At 39.1% G+C, this 18953-nt stretch overlaps 1 protein-coding gene across 1 annotated transcript in view; it reads right to left on the reverse strand.

Annotated features, from left to right (window-relative positions):
* LOC308704532 (uncharacterized protein) overlaps positions 1–18953 on the reverse strand; it is a gene marked incomplete at both ends in the record, with an annotated part of 100013 nt that overhangs the window by 78185 nt on the left and 2875 nt on the right. Inside the window, 6 exons of the mRNA XM_081388902.1 lie at positions 7293–7466; positions 7611–7784; positions 8398–8899; positions 9116–9353; positions 9504–9820; positions 12066–12088. Of these exons, the coding sequence (XP_081245028.1) occupies positions 7293–7466; positions 7611–7784; positions 8398–8899; positions 9116–9353; positions 9504–9820; positions 12066–12088 (1428 nt within the window). The remainder of the gene's footprint in view (positions 1–7292; positions 7467–7610; positions 7785–8397; positions 8900–9115; positions 9354–9503; positions 9821–12065; positions 12089–18953) is intronic.

Genomic DNA, 18953 nt, shown 5'->3' on the forward strand with positions numbered 1-18953 from the left:
AAAAGCTTTACATGGTTTAATGTACCTAAACAATGATTACCAAATTCCCCTCTCATGTTGCTCCACATAACCACTTAAAATGATAAAAAAAAATCGAACCCAGAGTCCAATTATTATGGACGTTATCTGTTATTAAGCGTTTCTGCTTCACATTTTCAGCAGGGCTGCGGAGCGGCTGTGAGTTGACTCCACACGGTTCTCATGTGCGTTAAAAAGCTGACTCCACACGGTTCTCATGTGCGTTAAAAAGCTTTACGTTGTTTAATGTACCTAAACAACAATTACCAAATTTCCCTCTCATATTGCTCCTCATGTTTATGAAATGTTATGATATATGTGTGATATATATGTGTTTTTTAGCTCTTTTGTTTGAAATGGAAAAAATCTAGCTGCTATCTAAAAAAAAAAAAAGAATAAAGAAAAAAGGTTCGACTATCAGTCGACTACGGCAAAATCTAACGAATCAGATTCGACTATGAAAATCCTTAGTCGAAAACAGCCCTACTTAAAAATACATAACATAATACTGTCAATATGAATTCTGTCAGGACCACTACCATCAAATACGATTGACAATTAGCATTCAGTTTAGATTGGCGGTATGTTTCAGTTCTGGGCGAGAACTCCCTGCGCATCCATGTAGCCTAGCATGGATAAGAGCAGTGATAGCAGCAATAACCCCCCTTGGGGTAAACAGAACAGAGCCAACATGAATGTTTGCAAATATATTTAATTCAAGATTTTAAAGTACAACATAATTCGAGAATTTATTCTAATTCAAGGGGAATCAGAATGCCAAATCCTGACTATGGTGAGAGGAGGAGCTGGGGATGGATGAGGGTAATTAGCTCCTGAGAAACGCGATAGCTGCTGATAATACTGAAGGAGCTTATGTATGTATACAGTGATAGACATCGTATTCCTATAGGTAGATGTGGATCAGCTGAGAGTCAGCTGATGCGAGCTTAACTAACGTGACCTGCCAGAACTAATGCTACATTTGAGATATATATATATATATATATATATATATATATATATATATATATATATATATATATATATATATATATATATATATACATATATAAACATTCATTAGTTCAAGTTGTTTTTTTTTCAGTTCAGTTCAAAAAGAAATTAATTTTGCTCTGTTGACTTTGATATTACAAGCAAGTTTCATACATCAATCGATTCTGTTAAATGTGTATTATTTTTGTGTATACTCACAATAAAAACAAAGTGTTGTGCTTTTTGCCAAATAAAGAAAAATAAACGTGATGCGAGTTCTGCCTTCTCTCTGTCAGTGAAGACCATTCTGAAACGCGTCCGAAAATGAACTGTAACTCAGCGAATACTCAGTCAAACAGGCATGAAGCTTGAATTCTCTTCTTTTAAATGAGGTAATTTATATAGAAAACAAATATTCTCATCTTGTGAAATCTGTATTAAAAGAGAGTGATTCCAGTCGAGCTAATTAGAGCTAATTCAAATGTAATGTGACTCCGCCCACGGAGAGCGCGTGCTATTCAAACGCAAATTACTGAGGCAATCCAAGCAAACCTGTGAACGCCACCATATCAGCTCGAGAAAACACAAGTTTAATCATATCATTGTAGCCTACGTGTTTACAGCATCTGGCAGCGCTGTGAGGAATAATAATAATGGAAAATCTACCTCAGAGTGCGGGTATTGCAGGAGAGAGGATCCGAATATGTAGTAAGTTTTTTTTCCTTCTCAAGTTAATCGCGTTTCTGTGAATGAATGAACGGCAGCTGCAGAGATGCGCGCTGTTTATCACAGCTCGCAAAAAGACAGTTTAAATTTAAATTGCGTCTCTGTGTGAATGAATGATGTTTTAGCAAACTGTATTGCTATACTGAGTTGAGTAAAAATCGACAGAAATATGTTGAAATAAAATTTAGGCTATTTGTATTAACATTTATATGCCCTAATATTTCATAAAAACAACGTTACAGTCAGGCGTTTCTGTTTGTGCATGAATGTTTCGGTTTTAGCAAACTGTATTGCTATACTGATTAAAAATCTACTGAAATATGTTGAAATAAAATGTATTTGTATAACCAACATATTAAACTGCAAATTAACATTTATATTTCTTATAATAAAAATGAAAGACCTATGTTACAGACATATGAAAGACAACATTTCGTTGATTAATTTTGGATAGATTATACATTTTTACTGTAAAATATCTGCCACCTCAAATAAGCTTTTGTTTGCCAATTTTTGCTCATGTTAAATATAGTATGTTTTGTCAAAAATAAAGTAATCAAATAATCAATCAAATCCTTAACTTTGAAATATGTGTGATAAAATGTATCCTTTAGTTTTTACAAAGAAATATTACACTTGAATTGTTGTTGTAATTGTAACCTTTTTAATAAAAAAAATATATTTACAAGGTAGATGTAAACAAACTATTAAAAGGTAAATATAAGCCTTTTCTTTAAATAATTTTTATTGTGTTTTATTAGTGACAAATTTGGGGAGAGGATAAATATTCCAAAACTGAAAATACAGTATGAGAATTAACTGCACAATTACTAGACATGTTTTCCTTGGATATTATAGGCCAAATTGCAAGCACAATATGTGGAAAAATAAAAAAGAATTGAGATGCTTCCAACTGTTGCTCTTGCATTCTTGTGGCTCAGTGACTCACCTGAATTAATGGCTAATTAAGTATGCAGGCCCCATTGTCTCCTCAGGTGTGAACCACTAAATATGCATGATCGTTGACGCCCACTCCACATATTTCCTTTCCAAACAGAAAGTGCTTTGCAAAATTCAAATCAATGTATTGTGTTATGTGAATGATAAGGCAGGGTGATTTTCACATCATTTTGAAGAAAAAACACTAGGTGATGACATCCATTAGACAAAAGTCTTATTGGCACATATTTTGAATGTGTTTTATGGCCTTATTTCAGAAACTTTAGTTTTTAGTTTTTTCAATAACCATGCATAAACATTATTCTCTCAAAAATGCAGACATGTACATTCTTGTTGCTCACATATTATGGTAGCCCTGTTTGTGCTAAATAGTGTGTAATTTTTTTTGGCCATTAATATGTTTATAAGCAACTGAAAAAAGCACAAATGTCAGGGCATGTCAGAACATCTCAGGGACCCCAAAAACACCTTAGACCCCAGAGGGTTAAATTATATCAGTTAGGATATATAGTAGAAGGAAATCCAAGGCACTCTCCTTTAGAAAATTATAAAAAGCCTTTATTGGACTGGCTATTTCATAATAGAAAATTTAAAAGACATTGGGGAAAAAAAAGTATACAGTAAAACAAAACAGTAAAACAGTATACCCTGGTTTGAATGAAGAAATAGATTTCAGCCCCTTTTTGTGATGTCTTTTTGTACATAGAGTTTTTTTTTTTTTTTTTTTTTTTGGATTTAAATTGCTATGTAACCTCCTAGTGGACCTTCTCTGTATGTACATGTAATTCGTCATTCAGGTGTTTCTAATTAGCATCTATAAAAGAGTAAATTGTTTGATTGGAAAACATACCCTGAAGAAGGCTGTTTGTGCCGCTACGCGTGGGTTGTTTTTTTTCCCCAATGTCTTTTAAATTTTCTATTATGAAATAGCCAGTCCAATAAAGGCTTTTTATAATTTTCTAAAGGAGAGTGCCTTGGATTTCCTTCTACTATATTTTACTGAATTCCCGACCCCAAAGAGCACCTTCAAATACCCTTTTTTGAACTCCTTGAGCACCCTGGACATTTTTTCTTTTTTTTTCTCTTTTTTTTTCTTTTTTTTTTTTTTTTTTTTTCTCTTTCTATATCAGTTAGGATTAGGGGATTCAATAAACAGTTTGTACAGTATAAAAATCATTATGTCTATGGAAAATCCCCATAAAACATGGAAACTCAACGTTTTTGTGTGATTGAGTGTGTGTGAGATTAATGTATTTGTAAACATTTTAAGGAACTTGTGAGTGTTAGGACTGGGAGAATAAAATCGAATCAAACTATCGCAGTTTTTTTTGGTTTGTTATCTATGAGTGATGCATCATATTATCATGATACTTGGGTGCAGATACAATATGTATTGAGATTTTTAAGAATTGTGATTTACGATTGTTTCTATCAAAAGCTGATTTACTAAAGCCCTCGTGCTGCTCATATGCTGAGAGAGAGATAAGACAGTAGAGCTGCACGATTCATCTTCAAAATACTGTGATCTCTATTCAAAAACCCACACGATTTTCTTCAAATTTGTCTGTCTATTAAATCTTTGACAAAATCATATCCCAACATTCAAATCTGTGTTGGCGCTGCCGCTGACCCAGAGAGAGTTGTCATGAAACAGCTTCACAAAAGGTATTTTAAACCTTATAATAGTATCATTATTTCTGTAATACAATAGTTCAAATTATCATAGAAGCACTGGGATAAAAGTTTAAAGTTCAAAAATAAAGACTGATGTCTACGGTAGCGATCAAAATAGAGTAAATCAGTTTTTGATGGAAACAATCGCAAATCGCAGTTCTTAAAAATCACAATAGATATTGTATTGGCACCCAATTATCGTGGTAATATCGAATCAGGAGATTGGTGAATCGTCCCAGCCCTAGTGTGTGTGTTTGTGTGTGTGTGTGTGTGTGTGTGTGTGTGTGTGTGTGTGTGTGTGTGTGTGTGTGTGTGTGTACATGTGTGAGCTTAATGTATTTGGAAACATTTGGAGCGAATAGTGATTAAGAAACACAAATAAATGAACAACGAGGAAGGGACATGCTTGAAGATTTAAAAACACATTAGAACTCAAATCGGCACTCACACAATGGCTTGTTGTGCTGCCTAACAGTGTGTTCCGCTTCGTGGCATTTTAAATGGTCAAATACACACAAAATTACGAAAAAAAAAACACCCATCTTGCTTCTTGTGCACACGCTTATTTTTTGAATGACTTTACACAACAGTTTTACAATGGTACGTGCTTACAATCTTGCATATTAAATATATTAAGTATTTCTTATGGCCAGTTAGATTGGTATCTGCTGTACTTCATGGATTTTTTGTTTTTATCTGCACCATCATGTTACAGACAACTGCTGGTGTAATTATGCAGTTGTGGAGACAAATGATGATTCCAAAGCAATACATGCATATACACTACCAGTCAAAAGTTTTGGGTCGGTAATAGTTTAAAGATTTTAAAAAGAAGTCTTTTCTGCTGCATTTATTTGATTAAAAAAAAATAACAGTAATATTGTGAAATATTATTCCAATGTAGAAAAGCTCTTTTCTATGTGAATATATGGTAAAGTGTGACTTTCTATTCATCAAAGAATCCTGAAAATTGCTAAAATTGTACACGACTGTTTTCAACATTGATAATAATAATAAAGAATGTTTTTGAGCATCAAATCAGCATACTAGAATGATTTCTGAATCCTTATTATGTGACACTGAAGACTGGAAGATGAAATTTAGCTTTGATCACAGGAGTAAATTACATTATAAAAGTTATTTTAAATTGTCATTGTTACGAAGTGGAGGACGCAGTAAGATCCATTTGCAGCTTTATTAGAATAATCAACAGGCAGGGTAAATCAGGGGCAGTCAGAACAATGGAGATAATCTCAAAGCAGAAACAGATAACAGGCAAGGGTCGAGGCAGGTGGCAGGAATCACAGTCCAATGAACAATCCAGGTCGAGACAGGCAGCAGAAGAATCAGAAGTCAGTATAAACAATCCAAGGTCAGTAACAGTTCAGCAAACACAGGGAAAATGCTAAGAGATTGTACACCAGGGCAATGCAATACTTCGCAGTGAACTGAAGAGTGACAGAGGTTTATATGGGTGTATGCGAATGAGCTGCAGGTGTATGAGATGAGTGTGGATGAGCTGCAGGTGTATGTGCAATCAGTCCCAGGTAAGCGGCATGATGGGAAGTTGAGTTTGTGATGTGATCAGTCTGGTGTGGAGTGCCCTCTTGTGACTCTCAGAGGCACTCCAGCTGGTGATCGTTACAGTCATAATATTTAATAACATTACTGTTGTGTTCAATCATTTACAGATCAAACACATGAACTCAAAGCAGCAAGAGAAATAGAGAAAATGCTTTAAAAAAAGTTATTCTCTTACATCATATGTGACCCGATCTGGCGAAATGAGTCGGAAGTCGCAACGTTCGATTTTAAGATATGGGCCGATTATGTGGAAAAACAATGAAATAATAGATTTAAAAAAAATTTTTTTTTTTTTTTGCTAAAGCCAAAGAACAGACATCCAAAAATAATCTCCTAAAGTTTCGTAGTCCAGATAATTGAGTAAAGGTATTTAAATGACTATTAAAGTTTACAAAGTTTTACTAAATTCGCTGAAAATGAATATTGCTTTTCTCAACTCCTCTCGTCACCTCTGAGCATTTCCCGGGAATCCCCTCAAGCGTCTCTGCTCTCCAAATATGGTGTTTCACGTTGTATAGAACCAATCAAAGAGCTTAGAAATGTACACAAAGGCTGATCATTTGTCAATGGGAAGCCCCGTTTCGACTGACCGGCACGCGATTGGTCCAGCCATCCTCCTGTCAGACTCTGTTTCCTTGTCTCTCTGCCTCTCTCAATTTCTCTCTCTCTCTCTCTCTCTCTCTCTCTCTCTCTCTCTCTCACACACACACACACACAGACATACACACACCCCCACACACACCCTCTCTCAAGGAAAACTGTAGCACCTCTGTTCAATCTTTCTGATTTTAGTAAATGTTTGTAAAAGTGCCTTTTAAATTATTTTTTAAAATAAAAACTTTAAAATAATTTGAGCTTCAGCCTGGTTTAATGGCATATATTAATGTCTTTGGTCAAATTAAGCTGTACAATAAATAGTGTATCCCTTTAAATGCAATGGATTTCGAAAGATATCAACAAAAAACGGGCAAAAAACTTTAAAAGCGATTTTCTCAGGTTTTCAATTGTAAAAAGAGGACAGACGACCATAATTCAAATGTGTATATCTTTACAACCATTCAAGGTATGACTTTGACTAGGATATCATTTGAAAGCTTATGGTCTCCTCTTTCCACCAAAATCTCAATTTTTAAATTTGGGTCACTGTGACTCATTTTGCTGGATCAGGTCACATATGAACAAACGTAAAAATAATTTTATAAATTTGATCATGCTGTTTTAATTGTTTTGCTTGTAATTAATTAAATAATAGTTACTTCCATGCATTTTATTCCATTTTGATTATACTTTATGAATTCACAGTGACAGTTTCATGTGAGAGTCACGTATGATCTTACCACAGTATCTCCAGTTTACAGTGAGGATTCGCCAGTCCAGCAGAGAACAGCTTCACTCCTGAATCTCCTAATTTATTTCCAGACAGATCCAGGGTTCTCAAGTGTGAGGGGTTTGATCTCAGAGCTGAAGCCAGAGCAGCACAACCTTCATCTGTCACATTACAACTATACAACCTGTAGAGAACAATGACACACATTAAGCCTATATTCAGATAAACATGACATAAACATACACATAAAAAAAAAAAAAACATAATGCTGTCAATATACAAATATTCATTAGAAACAAGTTATTCTTTATGGTAAAGATGATCTTACCTCAGTATCTCCAGTTTACAGTGAGGATTCGCCAGTCCAGCAGAGAACAGCTTCACTCCTAAGTCTCCTAGATAATTATATGACAGATTCAGTGTTCTCAGCTGTGAGGGGTTTGATCTCAGAGCTGAAGCCAGAGCAGCACAACCTTCATCTGTGATACCACACTCACTCAACCTGTAGAGAACAATGACACACTCTTTACTCTCTCAGATCAAAACAGAAATCTTTGCTTTTTTTAAGTGTGTCTATAATTTGTGCAATATCTCTTTTTTAAAACAATTAATTCAATATATCAGTATGTTTAACTGTTATTCTAAGTTCCCTTTCAGTCGAAAACGTCAGATGTAGTCAACGTCGACTGAAAGGGATCACGCTAGGGAGCCTGTCATCTTTGAGAATGTTAGAACAAGCCAATGAAATTGGCATGCGTGATTCGCATAACACACTCCGCCCCCGTGGCGCGGGTATAAATACAGAAGTGGATGTATGCACTAGTTGATTTTTGCTTCGGAGACATTCGTATGGTGTCTCTGAAGAGAATCGTTATATTCAACGAGTGAGTGCGTTTGTGTTCTTTTGGAAAAGACGCTCCCAGTGTTGGTGATTTCTACAGCGCAGTGCAGCGGTGGTCGCAAGCTTTGAGCTCTCAACTGCTGTTCAAACAGCAACAAATTTCTCTGTTTGTTTGTGTGTTGTCGGTTGGTTGAGGGCGGAAAAGTGAGTGCTTCACTGGTTTCAGTTCGCTGAAAGAAATTTTGCCGCGGTCATTCCCTGTGTGCTCCAGCACTGGTGACGGGTCCCATTTTCGAGAATCGCCTTCGCTCGAGAAGGAGCAGTCCCGATCCCCAGGCCCTGATCTAGAGATTCTTCTGGGCTACCTTCCCAGAGAAGGCCTGGAGTGAAGTCTGGGCTGGGTGACCTGAGGATTACAGTGAGGGGTAATCCGCTCGGCAAAGCCCCGTGGATCCCTCCCTCCTCTCTTACGCCACGCCGGTGGAGCTCCCCAATGAGCGCTGGTCCCTCCGTGGTAGACAGACCAGCCGTTTCATTCGGGGCCCCTCCAGAAGACAGGATGTCTATCACAGCATCGGAGGGGGTGCTGGGCTCTGGAGATGACGACTGGGCTGTGCTGCCTCCCTCTGGGAGACCAGCGTTGCCTGAGTCGGATCCAGAGATGAAGCGGTAGGGCTCGAGTGGAACGAACCACCGTGTCCTGAGCCGTCTCGGTTGGATGATTGGTTTCTCGGAGCAGGCCGGCCTGGTTCTCAGTCCGCCTCTCTGGTGCCATTCTTGACAAATGCATGGATGGCACCTTTCTCTGCCAGAAATCACCCGAGTAGCTCCTTCCCCCTCACTACCCTTGATGGAGGAGCAGCTAAGGGTTATGAGGTGATCCCTCCAGTGGAGCGGTCTGTTGCGATGCAGCTGTGTCCAGCGACCACTACCTCATGGAAGGGGAATCCTCGTCTCCCCTCTAAAGCCTGTAAGTTTTCGTCTGGTCTGACGGGCAGGGCTTACAAAGTCTGTGGGCAAGATGCTTCTTCTCTGCGTGCCATGACATTGCTTCAGGTCCACCAGATCCAGGCACTCATGAACATGCACAAGGGTAGCCCAGACCAGGAGCTCATGGGTGAGCTCCGCACTGCAACCAACCTTGCCCTCCACGGTACGAAAATTGCAGCTCGCGCAATCAGTCTGCCAATATCCACCCTTGTGGTCCAGAAGTGCCATCTCTGGCTTAACCTGGCAGATATGAGAGAAGCAGACAAGGTTCGATTACTGGACTCTCTCATTTCCCAGGTTGGGTTATTCAGCGATGCGGTGGAAACTTTGTCCAGCACTTCTCTGTCGCCCAGAAGCAGACAGAGGCCATCCGGCACATCCTGCCCTGACGGCCTGCTGCTGCCTCCACCCGGTCGGTGGCAGCAGATTCTCCACTTGCTCATTGCCGAGGGCGCTCGTTTTCAGCCGCTCCCGCTGGACCACCACAGCAGCCTCCACCCAGGTCTTAGCGTGCAGCTGGACGCAGAAGGGACGCCCCATCCGCTCCAGGCGCTGCCAAGACAGGTGGCAAGCGACAGCGGAAATGCTGACCTGAGCGGACTGCCCAGGGTTGGAGAATTGCTCTAGGAGATGGAGGGCCACCCGGTGGAGGGCCAGGTTAAGTCTTTTTTCTTTTATGTGTTTGTGTCTGTTCCGCCGCTGGATCCCTGAAAAATGGAGCCAGCGGTAACCACATATTCACCCTGCAAAGCCTTACACCCTTCAGCCCCTTTTTGTTCGCCAGCTGGCAACTGGGTGCTGTTCGAGGACCTAGCCATCCGCCTTCTCACGTATCCCCTGCCACCTAGTGGAGTCATGTAAGTATTGCACTGCACACTCAGATCCCGCTTCGGGCCGCCTGCGGGCCTCTTGAGCCAGATCCCTGTACTTCACCTCGCTGCCCGACCTCGGGTACGTCTGTGGTCCCTGGCCCCTGGTCCAGTTTTGTGGAAGTTTAAAACGCTTCCCAACCGATGCCCAGCCTGGCCCTATTCGGCACCTTCAGACTCGGCTTGCGATTTATTTCGCTCGGCTTCCGCCCAGGCTCAGTGATATTCAATCCAATCCAATCCACTTTATTTATATAGCACAATTTAAACAAACACAAGGTTTCCAAAGTGCTGTACACCACAACAATAAAAGACACAGTAGTATAAAAGTAATAAAATAAGATAAACACAATAAGATAAAAGTAATAAAATAAGATAAAACAACATAAAATGAAATAAGTAAAGTCAAATCAAATCAAATAAATAAATAAAGTGCACTGCCCACACAACACATTTAATTCACATCAATCACGATTACCTGGTGTTAAAAGCCAGAGTAAAAAGATGGGTTTTAAGCAGAGATTTAAAATTAAACAGTGAGGAGGCTTGTCTGATGTGTAGTGTCAATACATTCCATAGTTTTGGAGCTGCAACAGCAAAAGCTTGTTCTCCTCTGAGTTTTAGCCTAGTTCTGTCCAGACCATATTCATCATACCATTTCTTGCAAGAAAATGATATCTATGAAAAATTTCAGTCAGGATTCAGGCCGCATCATAGCACAGAAACTGCGCTCGTTAAAATGACAAATTATTTACTTCTAGCTTCTGACCAAGGCTGTATCTCAATACTAGCTTTACTCAATCTTAGCGCTGCGTTCGACACTATAGATCATAAAATAATCCTAGATCGACTACAAAATTACACTGGTGTTCAGGGACAGGCATTAAACTGGTTTAGATCGTACCTATCAGACCGTTACCATTTTGTCTTTTTAAATGGGGGAAAAATCGAAGATAACGTCAGTAAACTATGGAGTGCCGCAAGGATCTGTGTTAGGCCCTTTGCTATTCTCAACATATATGCTGCCACTTGGTAATATTATAAGAAAACATGGAATTAACTTCCATTGTTATGCTGATGACACTCAATTATATATTCCATCACGACCAGATGAAAACGCTAAATTATCTAAATTGACAGAGTGTGTTACAGATATAAAATACTGGATGACGTGTAATTTTCTGCTATTAAATTCAGATAAAATGGAGGTATTACTTATTGGTCCAAATAACTGCCCACAAAACCTCTTGCAATACAACTTTAATTTAGAAGGATGTCCTGTTACTTTATCCACTACAGTAAAAGACCTGGGTGTTATATTAGACTGCAACTTGTCTTTCGAAAATCATATTTCATAATATGATCAGAAAATATGATCATATAACACCAATTTTATCATCTCTACACTGGTTACCTATTAAGTTCTGTATCAATTACAAAGTATTGCTACTGACCTATAAAGCCCTAAATGGTTTAGCTCCAGTGTATTTAACGGATCTTCTATCGCCCTACAATCCATCGCGCTCTTTAAGATCACTAAATTCGATGCTTCTGGTCATTCCTAGGATAGCTAAGTCCACTAAAGGAGGGAGGGCGTTTTCACATTTAGCTCCTAAACTCTGGAATGGCCTACCTGATATTGTTCGAGGCTCAGACTCGCTGTCCCAGTTTAAAACTAGATTAAAGACGCCTCTCTTTAGCCAAGCATTCACATGATTACCTTTTATACTACAGTTAAATCGGATCAAATCCATTAATATTATGAACAGCAGCTATGCTAATTATTTCCCATCTGCTTTTCTGTTGTTATCTCGGGACGCTAGTTTTTATCCAGCCTCTCATGGAGACTTCAGATGCCCCAACACCCGTGAAGAGACGACTCGACGCCTGTGAAGAGATGACTCGACGCCTGTGAAGAGATGACTCAACGCCAGCGATGTTATGCCCTAAATTAATACATGATTAACTAACTTTATTTTTCTATGTACATTTCTGAAATGCACTTTCTGTAAAGCTGCTTTGAAACAATGTGTATTGTGAAAAGCGCTATACAAATAAATTTGAATTGAATTGAATTGAATACCTAGGTGTGGAGCAGAGATGCTCCTAAAAAAAATGAGCAAACACTAACAGAGTTAGTATTTCATTCTGTACCCTTCGGCAACGGACGTCCGAAGCCAGGCCTATCACTCGTATGCACTGGTGGAACATGTGTTAGGCTGGGTCCATATGTTGTGATCCCTACGGCGATCCCATATGTGTATTCTTCTACGGTACAGCTCCCTGCGGCAAGCCCGTGTCTTCCCTCGGCAGAGTCTACTCTGCCGTCACTGTTGGTTGATCCTCCTCCCTGTTATAGGCTGGAGTCATCCCAGTGATATTCCATATGTTGTACTGCCCGGTCATCTGTCCAGACCATATGTGTATTCTGCACATATCACATCCCTTCGGGTAGGATGTGGTTTCCGCAGCGTCCCTTCCTTTCCCAGTGGTCCTGTGAAACAGCAGTTTACTTCCCTGGCCTAAGCATTGCCCTTCACCGCCTCAAAGTTGCGGGGGCTTAGAAGGCTTTCGTCCAGGCACTGGAAGGTGGCAGCTCTAGTGGCGCTTTCCATAATAATATCCCATTCAGTCGACTTCGTCTGACTTTCTCGACTGAAAGGGAAAGTCTTGAAGGAGAGAACGGAGGACGTAGTCCCTTAGCCACTATAGCTGAACCACTGCTGACTCTGAGTTACTCTCGACTCCTCAGGGTAAAGCAACTAGTGCGTGCATCCACTTCCGTATTTATACCAGTGCCGCAGGGGCGGAGTGTGTGATGAGAATCACGCCCGCCAATTTCATTGGCTTGTTCTAACATGCTCGAAGATGACAGGCTCACTAGCATGATCCCATTCAGTCTACAACCACGTCCTCCGTTCCCTCCATCAGGGAACGGTGGGTTGTATACGCAACCAGGACGTTATTATGTCTTGATGTGAGGGAGAAAGATTATATAAAACTCATAAAATGGTATACATTTAACACATTACATACATTAAATATAAATGTTTATATACATATTTTTTGTTAAACCATTAATTTATAATGTTTTAGTAAGAAATGTTATAATGTTTTGACAATGATGATTGTTCTCAGTGTTACTTACTCAGCTGAGCTAGTTGCTGTAACCACAGGCATCAGCTTCTGGAGAACTTCATCTGCAGTGTTCTGTGTGACACTAATTGAAAATAAAATAAAATAAATTAATAAATAAATAAATAAGTTAATTATTAATGCTAACAGTAATGATAATAATGATAATTAATATCATAAGTAAATAATACATTATACCGTCCTATTTACCCTCAAATAATGGTTTTAATTAAACATTGCTTTATAAAGGACATGTGAAAAAGTTGTTTTAGTATCTATAACTGTAGAAGGCTCGTATTTAGCCATCACAGATTTGTTTTTTTCTTTTTCTTGTAAATGTTGCTGTGGCAGGTCTATTAGTCTGCATTTACACAACCCAATTTTGACACTATTTTCTGATTTTTTTGTCCTGTCCGTTGCTATGGTTATCACCATGGCGACATTGAACTCCCGAGTTGGGGGCGGGGCAAGAAAAAAAAATTTTTTTTACCTGCATCAGCAAATTATTCTTAGAAATTAAGCACACGACTTTGTCTGATTGTTACTTGTTTATTTACCTACTTGTTTATTTAATAATTTACTTAGTTTTATTGTCACAGGAAATTATGTGCAGAAAATGTGAATCATTGTCCATTTTGCAAGCAACTGGTGTAAAAGAAAAATGATGATGAGACATTAATCTAATTTATTTTCTTAATACTTCTCTTGTGGCCCCTAGTGAAAAAATTTGTATTTTCATGAATCAAGAAGTGTTTTGTGTTCAACAAGTTGAAATGAGAAACCTAATCTAATCTTTTATCTTCACAGCACGTCAGTTATGCGGTGATGCACTATGAAATGATTGCAGGGCAAATTAACTGTAATATTAATGATAAAAGTAGCCTAATAATAATAACAACAGTAATGTAATTTGCCCTGTGTGCCCATCCGCTACGCCACTGTGAAGAGCTCAACGCCACCAGGAACGGCATCAAGGCGATTCATTGTTTTATCAAGTTTACTTTGCCATCCGCGTGACGTGATTCTCATCATCAGAAGGATCCGCTTGCAGCCCAATTTTTGTGACGGTGCAGACGGTGCGCACAAAACGCTCAAATGAGTTTACTTTGACAGGCTTGCGCACTCAACTGTAAATTAAGTTACACAGTCCATCTGAGGCTTGTAGACTCAAAGACAGCTCGATCATGCAGGTTTGCACTGCACAACATCAGGAAGATCAGGCCTTAGCTAACTGAGCATGCAACACAACTTCTCATCTAGGCCCTGGTAATTTCTAGGCTTGACTACTGCAATGCTCTTCTGGCTGGACTTCCATCATGTGCAACTAAACCTCTACAAATTATTCAGAATGCTGCAGCTCATCTTGTCTTCAACCAGCCAAAAAGGCACGTCACTCCTCTGTTCATCTCTCTGCGTTGGCTATCACTCACTGCTCGCATCAAGTTCAAGGCATTGGCGCTTGCTTACAGATCTATCACAGGCTCAGCTCCCTCCTACTTTCACTCACTCCTACGAGTCTACATCCCTACCAGAAGCCTACGATCAGTCAATGAGCGATGGCTCGTGGTTCCATCACAGAGAGCCACAAAATCACTTTCCAGAACATTCTCATTCACGGATCCATGCTGGTGGAATGCTCTCCCCACCCTCATCCGGAATGCAGAATCCCTGACAACATTCAAAAGACAGCTGAAAACCCATCTCTTCCGTGATCACTTAACCTCTATTTTAACCTATATCTTATGCTACTCAGAACAATGCCCGAACTTCGTATTTTGAAGCACTCCTTGCGTTGTTTTTTGCCTCTTCACGATGACTCGCTTAATTTAGTCCTAATTTGTAAGTCGCTTTGGACGAAAGCGTCTGCTAAATGACTAAATGTAAATGTAAATGTAGGCTCGAATCCTCAGCATTAAACACTAGATTAATGCCTGGCTCACACTACAGGAGTTTTTAAAATCCTAACCGATTTTGAAATCTGGCCTCACGCCTCACGTGATCTCACGCAGCAGATCTGAAGTGGAAAAGCATGGAAACATATGGGATATGCATTGCCATGACACACACACACACACGCACGCACATACACACGCACAGAGTGAACCTCTGCACTTGAGCACTTTGAACCTACCAGTACTTTGAGTTAAGAGCTTGGATCGGGCCCAAAATATCAAGCCCGACCCTACCCGAGCCCATGCACGTTGTGTCCGAGCCCGGCCCGGCCCGACACAACACAACACATTAACATAACTTTAATTATGAGCCCGAGCCCTATTTAAACCCGACCATTTTTTAATACGTGGGCCGTTATAACCAGGGGCGGTGCCAGATTTTTTTTTTAACGCAGGTGCTGAGGGGGGAGCTAGATATATAGCCTATATAAATACTAGTACAAAAATTGGCCACTTAATATTTAATATTTAATTATTTCAATTGTCACAATTAAAGTATTAATTTTATTAAATTGACCAAGCACAACATTCAGCATTCAATCAAATATTGATTAAAGATTTATTATTATTAGGCTAATAATGTTATTTCAACATAATATCTCGTTATTTCGACATAATATGTGTGTGTGCAACAAGCTAGATGTGCATTTGTAAATCCGGTGACACATGCATTGATTTTATTAATAAACTAGTGTTTTCTCTCGGCTGCAAAGATGAAGTTGACGATGCCATATCCGTAAAAGCGCCTATCGAGAGAAATGCACATGGATTACATAAATCAGAGAGTAGCCTATTTCTTTTCGTTTTGAATTGTTTCGTTTAAAGACATTTCAAGATTCGATGTATTTATCATGTCTGTGAGGCATACACTGAGTTTCGGTTAATTTATGATGAGATAGGCTACGCTCCAGTTCACGAGCAATGCAAGTGATAGCGCAGGCGCCTCCATGTCATGTTGCATGATTATTGTCTGCTATATTTGCTATTTATTAAATCCAGGCAATTGGTTGATAACAAAATGACATAAATTAAGAAACAATTTATACAAAATGAAATTCACTTTAAAGAAAGGCTTTCTACAAAACAAAATTAATGAAGTGGTCAAAATCATGTCTGATCCACTCTATGTCTCCCGATACATTGCACATCATATCTTACACGTGCTGTTCACTTTTCATAATCAACATAGCCTAAATGGAGAAAAAATAACATTATAACATTTTAACAAATAGCACAAAAAAACAAGCATTTTTGGGGGCAGGCCCAGCCCCCTGGCCGCCCAAAACGACGGGTGTGCCTTCATACCAAGTCATATGGACTAGGTGCACGTGGCCGCCATTTTGTATTTCGGATCAGCGAGTATGCACTTAGACACTTCCGGTTTCGCATTACGCCCAGTGTAGTGAGCCGGAGAAAGCCGAAATTGATCTTTTATAGTTGTTTATAGAATCAATTATCACTTAAAATACTACTAAGATCCATATTACTATCACACGAGCCAATGGCAATTAAATACACCGATGCATAGTCAGATTAATGAATGAAATAACTGTTCACGAACAGAAGATTGTATTTGACTCATATGCATACGCAATGACAGTTATGCCTACTGTAAATATAGAGTTACAACTACGATTAGAGTTGTTTGCATAAAATGCACCATGAACATTCACACGTTTGTCCTGTGATAGGCTACAATCACTGTCTATGGCTACAATTCGCTCCGTGCACGGCGACCGTTGTTCGAACTTGAGTGTGTGGGCCAGTACTTCCAGTGAAAACTAACGGTGATCTGAAAGCGAGAGCGAGAGACAACAGCGACCGAGTTCCATTACCACAGAGATATTTTTTTCACAATGAGTATTCAAGAAATGACTTGCCGTTCAGACAGTGACAGCACTTCATCGTTGTGTGCCGTTTTGTACCATTTCGTCACGTTACAACAGACTCAGAGAAGTCAGCTTTCATGCATTCCCCGTTGACGCTGCGGTAAGTGGATACAGAAGATCCGGAGGGATAACTTCAACCCGACCAAATTTTTAAATGCATATAATTTTCAGTGTATTTCACCTGTGCGTTTATATGCTTTCTATTAGGCGCATTTATTTTGTGCAAGTGAGATGAGTAAAGATCTATTTCATATAATAATAATAATAATAATAATATGTCTGGTGTTTATAAGCAACACATACAGTGTAAAAAACTTACCTATATTAAATTGTTTATGGTAGGCTACCTACAGTAAAAAAAATGTAAATGTAAAATATGTGATGATAATATTGATGAGCTAAAATAAGTAAAAATGCATGCAGAATTGAGAAAATAGTATTTATGGATATAAATTGTAGCCTGTCACAGGGCAAACGTGTGAATGTTCATGGTGCATTTTATGCAAACAACTCTAATCGTAGTTGTAACTCTATATTTACAGTAGGCATAACTGTCATTGCGTATGCGTATGAGTCAAATACAATCTTCTGTTCGTGAACAGTTATTTCATTCATTAATCTGACTATGCATCCGTTAATTTAATTGCTAATGGCTCGTGTGATAGTAATATGGATCTGAGTAGTATTTTAAGTAATAATTGATTCTATAAACAACTTTAAAAGATAATTTTCGGCTTTCTCCGGCTCCCTGCACCGGGCGTAATGCGAAAGCGGAAGTGTCTAAGCGCACACTCGCTGATCCGAAATACAAAATGGCGGCCACGTGCACCTACTCAATTGGTGAAAAGGTAGCCCTGACCAAGGAAAGCGAAATCTTTCAAAAATCATCCTTTTAAGGATATGTCTCATGAATGGCGTCAGCGCTGGTTAATACAATAAATCAATGCCGGCATTGATCATGGAGTGACGCGTCAGCTTCAGCGTTGTCCTGCTCAGCTGAGTCTTGTAAAGTGGAGCTCAAAGTTTAAATTAAATATTAAAATAATTAACAGCTTGTTTCATTACATCTAGCACCTATCTGTGAATGCATCCGCATTTTTACATTTCCGTTGAATGAACAGTTTAATGAGTGACAGTCTCTAATGCGCAGAGACTTTCAATGTCAATACTGGTGAAATATCAGCAGAAAGCCTCTCGTAAAGTGAGATTCAAGGAATTAACTGTTATATAACAATGGTCTAACAAGCTCATTGTCAGGTTTATTGTGTTTATTATATTATGTGGACCCCCGACCCTTATTTTGACGTGTTGTGTCTTCATTTTAATCCACTTCGTTTTAACACGCTTTTTAGTTTCGGTTTAATTACTGAACATACTCATCTTTGTGCCTGCTGACCAAAGCGTAACACTTATTTATTTAGCAATAAATAAATGGAGATAAAAACGCATATCGAGTTAAGTCACTCAAAATTATCTCTAGGGAAATTCCTTCAGCACGACAGCCCTACTTGTTTCCTGGCTATTTTGACAGCACTGACGTAATCACAGACTTGCTCATCCCGATTTAAAATCTTAAATCAAACATGTTTGATATGATCAGGGCGAGGCCGATTTGTGTGAGAGCAGATCGGGAGGTGCAAGATTCGATCTGTGAACGCCTCACATTACCAGATAATCTGCGCCGAACATTGGAACCGATCAAAGTCCTCGACAAGATTTTTTCTCTGATTCTCGGGAGGGGGAAATCGGGCATAAATCGGCCTAAAACTCCTGTAGTGTGAGCCAGGCATAAGACGCTCTAGTAAGTGTGAATGGCTACGTCACACACAGTCATGCCACAAAAATACGATTAAAACTTCATTTAGGAAAAATACTTCCTATTAAATATCTTTATATTAAAGGTGAACTAAGTATTTTTTTTTACCTTAACTGAACAGCTTCGGAGTCATTGGAATGGTTATATTACTTATTTCGGGTTGAATGGTGGTCGTTTCG

The sequence above is a fragment of the Scardinius erythrophthalmus genome (assembly GCF_964197995.2).
Source record: "Scardinius erythrophthalmus genome assembly, chromosome: 16".
Classification (NCBI taxonomy): domain Eukaryota; kingdom Metazoa; phylum Chordata; class Actinopteri; order Cypriniformes; family Leuciscidae; genus Scardinius; species Scardinius erythrophthalmus.